The sequence below is a fragment of the Hydra vulgaris genome, chromosome 12, assembly GCF_038396675.1.
Source record: "Hydra vulgaris chromosome 12, alternate assembly HydraT2T_AEP".
Taxonomy (NCBI): Eukaryota; Metazoa; Cnidaria; class Hydrozoa; order Anthoathecata; family Hydridae; genus Hydra; species Hydra vulgaris.
Window position 1 is genome coordinate 69,960,888 of NC_088931.1, and position 16,429 is coordinate 69,977,316.

Below are 16,429 nucleotides of genomic sequence, written 5' to 3' on the forward strand. Positions count from 1 at the left end.
CAAAATTCAATTTACATTTTCACCATTTACAATCAGATACGTGTCAAAAATGTGATTTGTTTAGCAACAAAATGAAGTGTCTTTCGGAGTGTGAAGAAAAGAACACTGTTAGGAGGGACCTTAAATAAAAGAAGACACACTGGATGCGCATACAAATCAACACAAGAAGGTATTGGTTTTCAATTAAAAAAAACTCTATCTACACCTGTACTTAGTACAGGAATAGTCTACTATAAAAGGTGGATTTGATGTTATGTTTATGATCTTATGTTTTTATCATGGATCTCTTGGATGAGAATATAAAGACATGATTTATGCATGTATCGATTGAGGAGCAAGCATCTAAAAGTACCCAAGAAATAGGTTCTTGCATCTTAAGATGCTGGTATGTGTCTACAAACACGCTCTAATTAGAGGGTGTTTGTAGACACATACCAGAAACTGTGACCCATTTAATATTGTATATCGATAGTTGCGGTGGACAAAACTGCAACATAAAAATGTATCTTATGTTACAATATATTTTGTACAAATCTCCAACACTCAAAATCATTGAACAAAAAACTTTGTTTAATGATTTTGTGTGTTGGAGATTTGTACAAAATGTATTGTAACATAAGAAAAAATTAAAGAACCAAATATTTGTTCTGGATCATTGGATAGACCTAATTAAAAATAAAGATGAGGGCTCCTAATATTGAGGGCTCCTATATTTATTGTGAGAAAAATGGAGACCCGTGAATTTCTCTGTACAAAACTATTGGCAAATGGAGGTAACAAATGGAATAAAATTAGGTAATGACAAAAAAAGTTTCATGGCTAAAAACATGCTGGACAAATTGATTAAAAAAGGATCATCACGCTTTTTCCAAACGAAGCAAATACATTTAGAAAATGGCAGGTTTACGTTGCTTGACGTAACAATCTGAAATTGTGAACGGTCCCAGTGAAAAATAAAACCGCGTCCCACATGGGTTCCGCGTGGGTTCCGTGTAGGATTGATGGGATTTATGTGGGACGGATTTTCCCATGTGGTATCTGTATGGAAATTTGTCACCTGTAACCCATGTAAGTAATCCCACATGGGTTTCATGTGGGAACCATATGGTATTTACACATATGGGAAATCCCACGTGGGTTTCCTGTGGGATTTGCATGGGAATTAATTTGAAAGCTGGAAAGTAAATAAAAAATCCCATGTGTGGGATTGATGGGATTTATGTGGGACGGATTTTCCCATGTGGTATCCGTATGAAAATTTGTCACCTGTAACCCATTTGGGTAATCCCACATGGGTTACATGTGGGAACCATATGGTATTTACACATATGGGAAATCCCACTTGGGTTTCCTGTGGGATTTGCATGGGAATTAATTTGAAAGCTGGAAAGTAAATTAAAAATTTTTAAATCAACATTGCATTGCGTTACGTTTACATTGTGTGAAAATATTTTATATTAATATAGAGAATGATAAGCAAGTATGTAAGAACCACGAATAATGTTTATCTTTCTTTATAGAAATAAGATTAAGATTTGTGCAAATAGACGTATTATTAGGATAATATAATAGTTATTTGAATATAGATCTTGAGTAAATTATTTGCAAACAATTAACTGATGCAAGTTGAAATGTTGTCAAAAACCAATCTTGCATGCATGGGACACTGCAGTGTCCCACAAAGAAATGCAGGTTTGAAAGTCAAAGAATTCCCAATTTTCTTTATTAAAAAAGAAAAAAATAGGATGGAGATGGGTTTCTGTAACTTATTTTATGTTCCAAAACTTTTAACTTTAGATATAATAAGGTCCTTAAGACTTAAGGGACTTACAAATTACATTAAGGAAAAAAAACAGGATATTTACAGAAACTTTTCAATTTTTAATCTGGAGTACCACAGTGTAATTGGGAATAAAGTCATTGGGTTCAGTATTCAAAGTAATATGATCTAAAGTAATATATAAATTAAATAAAATGCTTTAAAATGCATGCAGTTATACATATAACTCCTTATAGTTAACTATATGTATAACTAGTTATACATAAAGTTTATTATATAAACTTATTTTTTAAGGTTATGCTTGAACAAGTTAGTACCAATTAATTCAAATTCAAGATTTAGTTCAAGTTCAAGTTCTTATTTGTTCATTGTTTTTTCAATATTTTATATTTATTTGTTCAAATTTGTTAACTAGTACTAATTCTTACTACAGTAAGAATATTTATCATTGTTGAACGTGATTTTATTAGTAACTTAATTTTACTTTCAACATATTTTGACAACACCCTTTACATTTTAAATGATGACAGCTTTACGTTTCTATTGATGCTAAACTTATTATGTTTCAATAACTCAGATTGAATTTTAACTGAATTATTGTAAGCTTTGTAAGGGTTTGTTGTATATCAAATGGTGTTGTAAATAAAGTAAAAATTATATATATATATATATATATATATATATATATATATATATATATATATATATATATATATATATATATATATATATATAACATTAAAACAATAAAATTGATACAAAATTTCACTTTAAAACGAATACCATAAACATTGTGATGATAATAGCATTAGGAAACTAGTATTAATGTATTATTATTATACTATAAATAAATAGTTTTTTAATTCATTTTATAAAATAGAGACTGACGACTGATAATTAATGGAAATAAATACAAATTATAAAAATCATGTAAACTTCATTAATTATTTCTAAATACTATATTAATGTTAGTCTACAAAGTTAAAATCAATTTAGAGGATTGTTATTAGTTTTTTTGCAATTCGCACTTCCACTTCTGTCTCTCAAGTTTATAAAATAGGTGGTCAAAGCTTGCTCGATAGGTAGGTTCTCAGCATAACAATGCTTTTTTCTTACACTTTCTAAAGAGAAATATGGCAAATTGATTACTTATTTTACCTAAATCATAGGGTCATCTATGCATAATGATGTCAGATGATGACCCGTTTATTGAACACCTTCACCCTTTATCAAACTCCGTCAATTTTTTGCCATCTCCCATTGAAAATTGATTTCAGTTTTTGTTATCATATTATGATGGTATATCTGAATTGTTATTATAATATCAAAAATGCATATACCATCAATTTTTTTCTAGTTCAATTATACATTTATTCTCAACAGTACTGGAAGTAAAAAAAACAAACATAAATTGTTCTTTCAGATAAGCAAGCTAATTTTTGCATTTAAATTGTTTTTCCTATGATCCTCAACAGTTTTAAGCAACAAAAGCAAAAAGTTTTTTGACCACATTGTTGGTGTAAATACCTCTAAAACCTGCTCATTGCAAGCATAAATTGTTTTACTTTTTTTTTAAATAAAATATTTTACTTTTTTTTTTAATTCAATTTTTAAATTGACATTATTTTGGTCTCAGCATCCTCTCCCCATTGTCAACTATTGTTAAACTCACACTGCCCCTCTATCTACTGGCATCATTTATGGATGATCTCATAGCCTAAACACTATATATATATATATATATATATATATATATATATATATATATATATATATATATATATATATATATATATATATATATATATATATATATATATATATATATATATATATATATATATGTATATAATTTTTACTTTATTTACAACACCATTTGATATACAACAAACCCTTACAAAGCTTACAATAATTCAGTTAAAATTCAATCTGAGTTATTGAAACGTAATAAGTTTAGCATCAATAGAAAAGTAAAGCTGTCATCATTTAAAATGTAAAGGGTGTTGCCAAAATATGTTGAAAGTAAAATTAAGTTACTAATAAAATCACATTCAACAATGATAAATATTCTTACTGTAGTAAGAATTAGTACTAGTTAACAAATTTGAACAAATAAATATAAAATAGTGAAAAAACAATGAACAAATAAGAACTTGAACTTGAACTAAATCTTGAATTTGAATTAATTGGTACTAATTTGTTTGCATAACCTTAAAAAATAAGTTTATATAAAAAATTTTATGTATAGCTAGTTATACATATAGTTAACTATCAGGAGTTATATGTATAACTGCATGCATTTTAAAGCATTTTATTTAATTTATATATTACTTTAGATCATATGACTTTGAATACTGAACCCAATGACTTTATTCCCAATTACACTGTGGTACTCCAGATTAAAAATTGAAAAGTTTCTGTAAATATCCTGTTTTTGTTCCTCAATGTACTTCGTAAGTCCCTTAAATTTTATGAACCTTATTATATATAAAGTTAAAAGTTTTTGAGCCTAAAAAAGTTACAGAAACCTCCCTATCTCCCCCCTATTTTAATTTTTTTTTTTAATAAAGAAAATTTGACTTTTAAACCAGCATTTCTTTGTAGGACACTGCAGTGTCCCATGCATGCATGCTTGGTTTTTGACGACATTTGAACTTGCATCAGTCAATTGTTTGCAGATAATATACTCAAGAACTATATTCAAATATCATATGAACATGTTAGAAAATGTTCATATGATATTTGAACATCACAAATTTAATAATATTGTTGTGATATGTTATATAAATGATACCATAATAGATTATGATATGAAAATAAGGTAGAATATGAAGGCAATGATCAAAGAATAAATTTACTTATAGAAATTTAGATGTTTGTTTATTAGTTTCAGAATATTGTATTATGTGTGACCACGGCATTCTATTATAACAGGCTTTGACATCGCGCAACAAAGTTGTTAAACTGAAGGCCTATTCCTAATACTGTGTTTACATTTTCATTTTTTAACACTAGACGAAAGTTTGTGTTCGCGCTTTTTTAATAAATCTTTAAAATTTAATGTTTTTGTTGTAGTTGAGTATTGATATTTTTGTTGTAGTTGAAGACTTGCAAAGAGATACACAGCATTTTAAAGGCATTTTAATTATTAAAAAAACTTATCGTTAGTTTGACAATATTATTACCTTACAAGGTAACGCCTTGAACCTTACAATGTTATCGTCTTTAAGTTGCGCTATCTAATTTATAAACCAATTAATTTATAAATTCCCGAAGAATCTAGAGGAGAGAAAAAGATGTAGTGAAGCTATCCCAAGAACTGGTTTTATTGTTACAGACTATACAGCAGTATGTCAACTTCATTGGCTAAATGAAGCACCTTTTGAAAGCAAATATGGGAAGCAACGACCTTTAAACCCACCATCTGTTTTTAAAAATAATCCGCCTAGTTGTTTAGCCACACCAGCAAGGAAAGTTAGAAAAAGTGTAACTTCAAGCGGTTTTCGAAGCATTTTACCAGATGAGTAAAATGATTTTCTAAAAGAGGATGAACTTATATTTGACGATATTCAATCTTTTTTAAGTGATAATAACCATGTTATTGTTTTCCAGCTTAATAAAAAAAGTTTACACATACAATCAAAAATGTACAAACTTGGTGTTCCATTATTTATTTTAGTAAGTTTCAATGATTATTCATTTGTAGCTAACCATAATGGCACAACTTGTAATATTTCATCTTAAGCTGTAAACAAATTTAAGTTAATAAAAACAAAATCAGCTTTATTTGAAGCAGTTAGATTTTTAAAAAATAAAGAAAGTTCGCTTCAGTCAAATATTCTATTCGAACACCTTAATGCTATGAGAAAAGTTAATGTTGGTGAAGTTTTATATACTTCAGATATTATATGTAGAGCATATGAGTATTAGGGTACAGCGAGAATTTTTTTTTCTTCTAAAAGCCTAAGAAAAGGTGTATTCTTATGTAAAATCAAATTTTAAATAGGGTTTATTTAAAAATATTTTTGATTGGAAAAAGTTTTGATACCCAAATTTGCACTTTTAGAAATTGCAAAATTTAGTAAAATCTTATTTGTCACACTTGTCCTTTATTATGTTTTACATGTTCTTCTTTCTCATTGCGATGAAATATTAAATGCAAATAATGTTTTTAGACCAGTTGCAATTTTTTTTGATACTTGTTTCAAAGTCATTATCTTGCATGAATCCTACCAGCAATGCAGATTCTTGACATTTTAGGGGAGGGGGTCTTCAATTTTCAATTAGGTTTTAATGATTAACAAATTTGCTTATAACAGTTTTTGTTTTTTTTGTTTCATTAGAAATAAAGGTGGTGCCAGTGATGCGGTTCCCCAATAAACAGGAAGTTTATCCCACCTTACCCAAATAATATTTTGATAACACTACTATAACACTATTAAAAAAACAATAAATAAAATAAGATATCTTTCAAATCTATTGACATTAAAAATTTATTAAAATTTCTTTTTTTGTTTTAAAAACAGGTAGCAACTCTCTATGTTGAGCTCTAGCTCTAATATATCCATCTCTTGCATCTGGTTCAACTACTGACATGGATGCTACTGTCACTTGTTTTACAGCACGCTCGGTACTTTGAGTATGAATTTTAACAGAAGGAGTTATTAGAGGTGTCAATCTTAGCATTACCAACTTATCTTTAGTGAGCGAACAAGTAAAAACAGGTTCTTGTACCGCACCATTTTCCCATTTGACTAGCTCTTTGAGAGTAGTTGCTGCAAAGTTCAGTTTAGGTGTTTTTCTTGGTCTGATTCGCATGTCTCCAAGGATATCATTACCCCTTTGTTCCAAAATTCGATCAACTGCAAAGTTGCGGACTTCTGCATTATTACTAGATAATAAAGAGATTAATAAACTTTCATGGTTCGCATACCAAGCGCCTAGCTGGATGTAGGGAGTCACAATTTCTCTTACTATAACAGGTTGATTTCTAAGAATTCTCAATTGAGACAGAATGTGATTGGAAGCATCTTCAAGTCTGTCTTTAACTTTTATGTCAAAAAAAAGTTTAAAGTAAAATTGTAAACAAAATAGACAAGTAACTCAAGATTTTTCAAATTCTGATCAGTTAAGTCATGTTTCCTTGTCCACATATAGACTATTCTCATGCCAGTAGTGAGCCATCTGGCATGACTTAGGGGGCCACATTGAATTTCTCTAAGATTAGGTGGTAATACGCCGAGCATAACTTGTAGGTTTGCTTTTGATCTGTTGACATATTTTTTAGTATTGTTTCTGGAATGTCAACAAAGCTCTCTCCCTCTGGAAGAGCTTTAAATTGAGGATTGTACTCCATTTTATTAACATCAGCAAGACATTTTCCCACAGGACCTACAAAGCCAGTACTACATGATGTTAGTCCATCAATTCCTTCTATTAGGTGACGCAAAAATAACTCATTTGAATGAAGCATGCATATGGCCCAGTGGCATTTGTGACCTAACAGCTTTTCAAGATGTGTTATAGCACCACCTTTCCAGCCGGTGTTAATTGAAGTATTGTCAGCTCCAAGTACTAAACATGATTCAGTAAGATTATATTGTTGCAGCAAATTATAAACACCTTCAGCAATCTTTTTAGCTGGCTTATCTGAATAAGTATGTGCATTTGGAGTAAAATGACCAAGATATCAACCACCAGGTTCTATAGTCACAGTAATGTGTTGCTCTTTGATAATAATAGGATGTAGCTGTCCATTTGAATCATTTATCATCGCTCTTGTTGAATCTTTTCTTCCATCAAAGTAAATGCCAATATTATCTGCTTTTGGAAGATTGAAATGGTCATTATTCTTTGCTACTACCATGACTTTTTTTCTCGCTCTCATTAACTTAGAAGGATCACAAGCAAGGTAAGAGTATTCAGGGGTGAGAAATCCTGCTTCAATTAAATCTTGCAGATAACTTGTAGCAATTGCTGCAGTTGCAGCAGGTGAAATTCCAAACCTATAAAATAAAACTAGTTTATATTCATTTTTATTAATTCATCATCCAAACTTTTGCTGCTCAACAAAATAATAATCTATATGATTACCTTATACTAGCCATTGCTGTGTTTTTTATTGACATAGTGTTTTTTCGTGACTTCTTTTCTAAAAATCGTGTTACAAGGAAAGCATAGACACCTAATTTATCCTTTAGAAGCCTTTCAACCAACAATTTAATTTCATTGTCTTGTTTTAAAGTAAAGTTAACATTAACTGGATTATAGTTGTCATTGAGAGAAATATCAGGAGAAATATTTTTTTGATATTCTTCATGTAATTCTATATCTTGTTTTTCTGTGACCTAAAACCAAACTTTTACAAATTTTATTTTTGTTTTATATGTACACTACATCAAAAAATAAAACATACAGTTAATTTCCAAACATTCAAGTCTTCTTATTTCAATCAAATAATAAATAACATAATTAATATTTACATATTAATTAGTAATTGCTATAATATATAATAATATTAAAAATAAAGTTCATAAAAAAAATTATTTAATTAATAAAAACAAAAAAACATAGTCAAAGAAAAAAACATACATCAAAAAATAAAACATACACCTACGAATTATATATAAAAAAACAGGAAAAAAAGTTTTTTTAATAATGTGTATGATAACCTTTTTGTGTAATAACTTCTTGCAATCTAGTATTCATCGAATGTACAAGTTTTCTTGTATCTTCTATTGAAATTTTATTCCATTCTTCCAAAAGTTTTTCTTTTAATTGTTGTTTATTTTTTATTTTGTTTTGCCGAAGTCGTCTTTCGAGAAGATCCCAAAGATTCTCAATTGGATTGAGATCTGGTGATTGTGGAGGATGCGGAAGTGTTGATTTAACATTGAAAATCAGCCAATTTTTAATTAGTTTCGATGCATGTTTTGGGTCATTGTCTTGGACTAACACGAAATTTTCAGTAGCACCTACTTTTATTGCACTTCGTTTTAGATGATTTTGCAAAATGTCTAAATATTTTTCTTTGTCCGTATTAGTTTCAATAAGTACTAAATCACCAACCCCACCTGCACCCATCGCTCCCCATACCATCACATTTCCGCCATCGTGTTTGACTGTAGGTGTAATATTTTGTTTGTCAAGTGCAGTGCCTGTTTTTCGCCATACATACCTTGCTCCGTCTGATCCGAAAATATTAAATTTTGATTCATCCACAAATACAACTGTAGAGTTCCACGCCGTTATCAAAACAAATCTCGTTTTAAAAAAATAAAAATAATGAATTTTTTCTTCCATTACTATAAGTATATAGTCTTAAATGTTAAAAAAAATAATTAAAGAAAAAAAAAAAAATTGAACAAGCTATTTATAGATTTTAAAGTAAACGGAAAAAGTATAATTTCATTTAAGAAAAAGTGTTTAACTTTCATTATTTTTTTAAAATCTTGTAGTGATCCAAAATTTTTCCAATTAGTTTTAAATTGGTCGGCTGCAAAGCTGGTTTAATATGTTAAAGCACTAACATTTAATTTTTAGTTATTTCACGCGATATAAGTAAAATAGTTTCTTACACAATCATGATGCGTAGCTGACCGCTGGGAAGGAAAAGTTGTCTTTTTTCATCAATTTAAATTTTTTTTTTAAATCCTTGTCGATTATTTACGTCAACTAATTAGCCATATTAAGGTTTTGCAATAATTAAAAAAAATTGGCATCAAATAGTTAAAAAAAACCCACTCAACTTCCTGTTGCGTAGCTGACTGCCAAAACTAAACATTTAAATGTCGCAAATTTTGTCAATTTTTTTAAATGCAAAAATAGTTTTGCCCAAACTATTTTGAACTTCAAAACATTTATAGTCAATTAGAAAGTATTTAAAACTCCAAAAGACTTTATAGTCAATATAAAGATATGGAATCACTGCAGGAACCAGTTGCTTGCGCATCCAATGAAAATAAAAAAGGTGAGCATTGTGTTTTTATAGAGTTTTTAAGTAATTTTTACATTTATTTGAATGTTTACTTTTTTTATTACAGCTATAAAGATAAAAAATAGAAAAGCAATGAATCAAAAGAATTACATGAGTAGAAATCATGAAGAAAAGAAATTCAAAGCTAAAGAAAATGCTAGACTTCGAAGACAAAGATGGAAAAAAGATTTTCGAAAAATTGCAGCTGAAAGATTAAAAAGTTTAGAAAGAATGAGAAAATTTCGACTGCGGCAAAAAGGCGCATCTTTATCTCTCGAATCAAATCACTCATCATTTGCAAATGTGCAAGTTAAAGGAAATATATAAAAAAATTGAATCGCTCTCTTCCCAAAAGTCTTGTTCAGAAAAAGGAATTGTTGTGTTGTTTACTCAATGAAACTCAACCATTAACTTACTCAATTCCTAAATCAACAAACAGTCTCCGAGAAAAAGACTTAGTGGTTATACAAAATTTTTATTGCGACGATGAAATAAGTCGAATATCCCCAAGAACAGCAGATTATACTTCTGTAGTGATAGGAGAAAAAAAGGTGCGTGTTCAAATTCGACACATGTTATATACGCTAAAAGAAGCTTTCGAAGAGTTTAAGCTAAATAATGCAGATATTAAATTAAGCCTGTCAAAATTTTGTCAGTTGAGACCAATTTACGTTCGATGTGTATCATCAATTCCTCATAACGTGTGCGTTTGCATGTTACATGAAAATATGCGTTATGCTCTTGAATCACTTTCGCGGGGTTCAGATATATTCACTACAATTAAAACGGGAAACTCTATGATTCTAAACTTTATTTGTGAAAAACAAACAAAACAATGCTTCAATGCCGTTTGCAAAGAATGTACTGTTTGTAATATATTTGATAAATTATTACTTCAGCTCGAACAATTTGAGTTAGATGTTTCATGGAATCAGTGGCAGAAACCTCAAGCAAAATCGTATATCAAAATAGAAAAGGTTAAAAAAGAAGGAACAATTGCAGTTTTATTATCACATATTAAAGAAATGCGTGCAAAGTTTATTATTCATTGTAATGTCAAGAACAGTCAATCGTCCGTATTTAAATTTAATATAGAATCAGCGATTCAAAAAGACTCAAATAAGGCTGTTATTCAAGTTGACTGGGCAGAAAATTATACTTGTATTTACCAAAACGAAACGCAAGCAGCTCATTTCGGTCAAAATCACATTTCTATATTTACATGTGCAGTTTGGCATCGTCAAATTAAATCTTTTGCGCTAGTTTGTGATTCAAGCGATCATACAAAATTATCTGTTGTTCCAAACATAAATAAAATTATCGAGCTTCTATCAGACGATATTACAGAAGTTCATATTTTCAGTGACAACGCAACATCACAATTTAAAAATAAATATATTTTGGCATCAATGAAAATTTTAGAAAAAAAGCATACAATTAAAATGCACTGGCATTTTTTTGCTGCAATGCATGGAAAAGGAGTTGTGGATGGAATTGGAGCCACTGTAAAACGTGTTGCCAGAAAAAATGTTTTAACTGAAAAATATATAATTTCTAGTGCTAGCGATTTGGCAGCCGCAACAAACAATTTAAAAATTACCGTTATATTACTGACTGATAAAGAAAAGCTAGAGATAAACAACTCTCTTGGTTTGAGCACCTTTTTTAAGAAAACAAAAAAAATTAAAGAAATGCATAAATGCCATTACTTTCAGGTTTTAGACGGTAACGTTGTAGGTGAGCAGCTTTCGCCAAATATTGCATAATATCAAAGCGATAGAAGATAGACATTTAGCAGTGATCAAGTAATTTAAAAATCACCTTAAAAAGCTGTAAAAATTTCTTAATAAAAGCCGTAAATAAATATTAGATTTGTTTTGCGTAGCTGATTGTTGCGTAGCTGACTGCATGATTTCTTAAAACGTTTTTTTTTTACCTGTTATTGTTATTCTATTGAAAGTCTTACTTATTTTTTTCAATACTTTTCAAGTTTTCTTGGGGTGACTTTTTTTGCGCAACTAAGCTCGGAAGGTTTATTCAGTTTATCCCTAATACATTTCGATCAACAATAACAGCTTACACGTTTAAAGAACTTCTAGTTGTTGCTTTTTTAATTATTTTAGTTGTTCAATTATTGTCCAAATACTTGATGCTTTTAAAGCTCTGAAGATCAAAGTTCCAAAGTAAATGCAAGTAAAATGAATGTATTTATATACATCTTTGAGTTAAAAACGTTTATATAATAAGGTTGTGAACAGATAAAAATATCAAGAGTACATTTAAAAGGAAATTGTATTACCTACCCCCTAGCCCCATTATTTAAAAAAGTGAGAGTACTGAAGCTTCTAAAGCCCCCTCCCCCTTTTCCACCCCGGGGTCCAGGTTTCTTTTAATGTAAAATTATCTTTATAAACTTTATAAATAAATTTTATTGTTTCTAAATACAAGCTATAAATATAGTTTTAGATTTGTTTTGGGTTTTAATTTGAATTATAATAAAAATTCGCATGTTGCGTGGCTGATTGTTGCGTAGCTGACCGCATAGTTTTTTGAAAACTTTTTATTTGACGTGTAATTAATATTATATTAAAAATTTTTTATAAATATAACTTCAATGAAATAATTGTTTTTGAAGAAAAAAACGTTTTTATAAAAAAATAAATTATAGATTCGGAGAAAAAATAATTCAAACTTTAAATTAAAAAAAAACAAGCTTTTTTGCGCGTTGCGTAGCTGATCGCTGTCTTTTATTTCTATTTTACTCAAATTGTCTTCTTATCCTTTTTTTTTTTGTGAATAATAATAAAAAAGGATAATTTGAGTGTAAACGTAAAAAAAAATTAAAAATTATAATATAATGAGTCAGTTAAATTTTTAAAAACATGTTGCGCTCGTTGCGTAGCTGACCATAGAACTCTACAACTGTGTTCCAAAATTCTTCAGACTTGTTCAAAAACTCATTCACGTAAGCCAATCTTTTAACAACATTCCTTTTTGTTAAGAATGGTTTCTTACGTGAAATTCGTCCTGCGTAGCTTTTCCGGTGCAACAAATTTCTTACAGTTTGGGGATTAACTGTCACATTTAGATCTTTTTTTAAAAGAGCAGTTATTTTTGGAGCCGATGTTTTTGGATCTTTTTTTACCATTCTTTCAATTTTCCTTTCTGCTTGCATTGTAAACGCTTTTTTTCGACCTCTTCCAGGCGCACTTTCAAATGATTTTTTTTTTCTATAATTATTAATTACTGTCTGAATGGTTGCTCGAGGTCTGTCGATCAACTTAGCAATTTCTGCATAACTTTTTCCTTCTTCCTTTAGTTTCACAATTAACATTCTAATTTCAATGGACACTTTTCCTTTTGAAATTTTTGTTTTTTCAGAAATTTTTTTAGCGGTTGCCATTATTTACATCAATATGCGCACTATTTATGTAACAATGCAATACTAAAGCAAAATATGACAAAAACAGGTCTTATTTACATTACCGAATTAGATGAGTCATGTTTTTGTGAAAGGGTATGATCGTTTTTCTTCTTGTATCTTATTTTGCTTTCATGTATTTGATGTGTGTATGTTTTATTTTTTGATGTATGTTTTTTTCTTTGACTATGTTTTTTTGTTTTTATTAATTAAATAATTTTTTTTATGAACTTTATTTTTAATAATATTATATATTATAGCAATTACTAATTAATATGTAAATATTAATTATGTTATTTATTATTTGATTGAAATAAAAAGACTTGAATGTTTGGAAATTAACTGTATGTTTTATTTTTTGATGTAGTGTATATGTGTGTATATATATATATATATATATATACATATATATATATATATATATATATATATATATATATATATATATATATATATATATATATATATATATATATATATATATATATATATATATATATATATATATATATATATATATATATACATATATATATATGGCTTGTACCTTGGTGAATCACTCTATAAATTCAGTTAATCAAAGTTTAGAATAATACTTTTCTTTTTTAAAAAAAAAAACAAAAAAAAAACTATGGACCTGGCTCCTAATTTGTACATGCTTGTTGTCTGAAATATATTTTATTTATTTATTATTTGTTTATTTATTATATATATACATTTATATATATACACATATATATATATGTATATATATATACATATATGTATATATATATATATGTATACATACATATATATACATATATATATATATATATATATATATATATATATATATATATATATATATATATATATATATATATATATATGTATATCCATATACACATATATATACATATTTATATACATATGTATATATACATATATATATATTTATATATATACATGCATATATATATACGTTGTATATATATACATATATATATATATATATTTATATATATACGTGCATATATATACGCTGTATACATATATATATATATATATATATATATATATATATATATATATATATATATATATATATATATATATATATATATACATATAAATATATATATATATATATATATATATATATATATATATATATAAAATTTGCTATATAAACAAAGAAAATATTTATTATTATGAAATTATATTTACCTCAAAGGATGCTTGATCATCTTGTAGTTTTTTCATTCTTTTCTCATAAGCTTTTTTGTCACTGATTTTTCTCTTATATTTTTTTCTAAGTTTTGTTGTCTCAATCTTATCAGCATGTCCCATCTGCATGTCAGACTTTTCGCCTGTCTTATTTCTTTGACTGTATAACCACCTGAGCTCCATAGTTGGAATTTTTTTAGAAAAAATACAGGTGCAAATTATATGTGCTTTACTTTTACAATTTTGGGGAGAAGAACACCCAGACAGATCATGTTCACACAGAAGTATCTTATGAGGACATGTTATGAGGTCCATTAGCTTATCTAACTTCATTAGAAGTTCTTCTTTTACTTTTGCCTTAGTTCTTCCCCATACAACGTTTTCTACTTTCTCCCAAAGGGTTTTAATTCTATAATAAAGCGATTTCTCACCAATAATAACTGGCTGTTGAAACTTAACATTTGTTTTTCTCCATTGAGCAAGAACAAACGGAATCAGATCGCTAGCAAGATCTTTTTTAGAATATTTATTATGGTGTAGATTGCATGTCATGCTTTTTTGTTCTTTTAGTAAAATTCCTTTTTGAATAACTTTTGTCAGATCAGGTTATCCTGCTACTGGTAACATGTAACCCAGTACAATCTGCTTCATGTCCTGCTGCCTTGTAGATACGCCTTTTTAGGCAAAGGCTAGGAGATGCCAACTCCGATATAAAACACCCCCTGCCTTGGGGCTCTTGGTTGAGTAAAGGCTAGAGATGGTGTCTCGATAAAAATACTCATCTTGGGCAGATGTTAAATGCACCCAGCTACTGTCTTGTAGAAGGCTTCCTAGGCAAAGACTTAAGGGGTAAACAGATTCCATCTGTTGACCAGCCTTGCACCCCTTCTTCATCTATTAGGCTGGCGCAGATGTATTTTTAATACATTGTTTCCAGTTTAGGATGTTGAATGCTGGATCTTCTTGACTCAATGCATGGGTTTGCTTGTGTCACTGTTTTTACGACTAGGCAACTCATTCTATTATCTCCTTATGAGGGTACAGCTCTAAAACTCAGTTTTATGGTTCTGAGGCCGGCTGGTAGTCAGGTTCCCCGAACTCTGTGGTAGCTCTCAGAGAGGTTTATTCCATCAACAGCTGAAAAATATCAAAGTATTAACAGTGCCATGTTGCGCATGGATGGTGTCCCTGTTTGTACTTTTGGTGTGCATTGCGGAGGCCACATTTGGAGCCCTTTGTTACGGCTTAGGGTTTATTAGTAGTAATGAGGCAATTGCTTGGGCTATTAAACGGTGTTCTGAGTATTATCTATGCTTTGAGTCAAGTTCTTCAAACTAATTTAAAAATGAATAAAGTACCAAAAACTATAAAACACAAAAAACCATCATCACCAAGTTCTGTAAACCTATCATTCACTAATATTCATGGTCTTCGAAGTAACTTTTCTTCTGTTGAGTCTTATCTCTTGCAAAGTTCACCAGACCTACTTGCTCTTTGTGAGACTAATTTGAGTTCAGCTGTCTCATCTTGTGATCTTAGTGTTGATGGTTATCTTCCTCTGATTCGTAAAGACTCCAATAGTCACATGCTTGGCCTGGGCATTTACATTCGTAAGAATTCACCTGTTTGTCGTGAAACTAGGTTTGAATCCACAGACTATTCTTTCATGTGCTTTCATTTAGCACCACTTCACTCTATTGCCTTTCTCTTTGTTCTATATCGCTCTCCTTCATCTCAAGACTGCACTCTTTTTGATGTCATTTCTGATCATATTGACCAAGCCCTCTCTCTTTATCCATCAGCTAATATAGTTGTTGTCGGTGACTTTAATGCTCACCACTCTGAATGGCTTGGCTCTAGTGTCAGTGACTCTGCAGGTATTAAAGCCCACAACTTTTGCCTTTCTCAATCCCTAACTCAAATAGTCAACTTTCCAACTCACTTTCCTGACAACCCTAATCATTTACCTTCTCTACTCGACTTATGTCTTGTTTCTGATCCTAGTCAGTGCTCAGTTTCTCCACATTCACCCTTAGGTGCTTCT

General features: G+C 29.3%; 1 protein-coding gene across 1 annotated transcript; it reads right to left on the bottom strand.

Moving 5' to 3' along the window:
- Positions 1-12,621: 12,621 nt before the first annotated feature.
- On the bottom strand, positions 12,622-13,158 carry LOC136088302 (uncharacterized). The gene has a single exon (XM_065811993.1). The coding sequence runs from the start codon at positions 13,156-13,158 to the stop codon at positions 12,622-12,624; it is 537 nt and encodes a 178-aa protein (XP_065668065.1).
- Positions 13,159-16,429: the final 3,271 nt, after the last annotated feature.

Bases quoted from the DNA above. Each gene is read 5' to 3' on its own strand.
- LOC136088302 (XM_065811993.1), bottom strand. From the start codon at position 13,158: ATGGCAACCGCTAAAAAAATTTCTGAAAAAACAAAAATTTCAAAAGGA.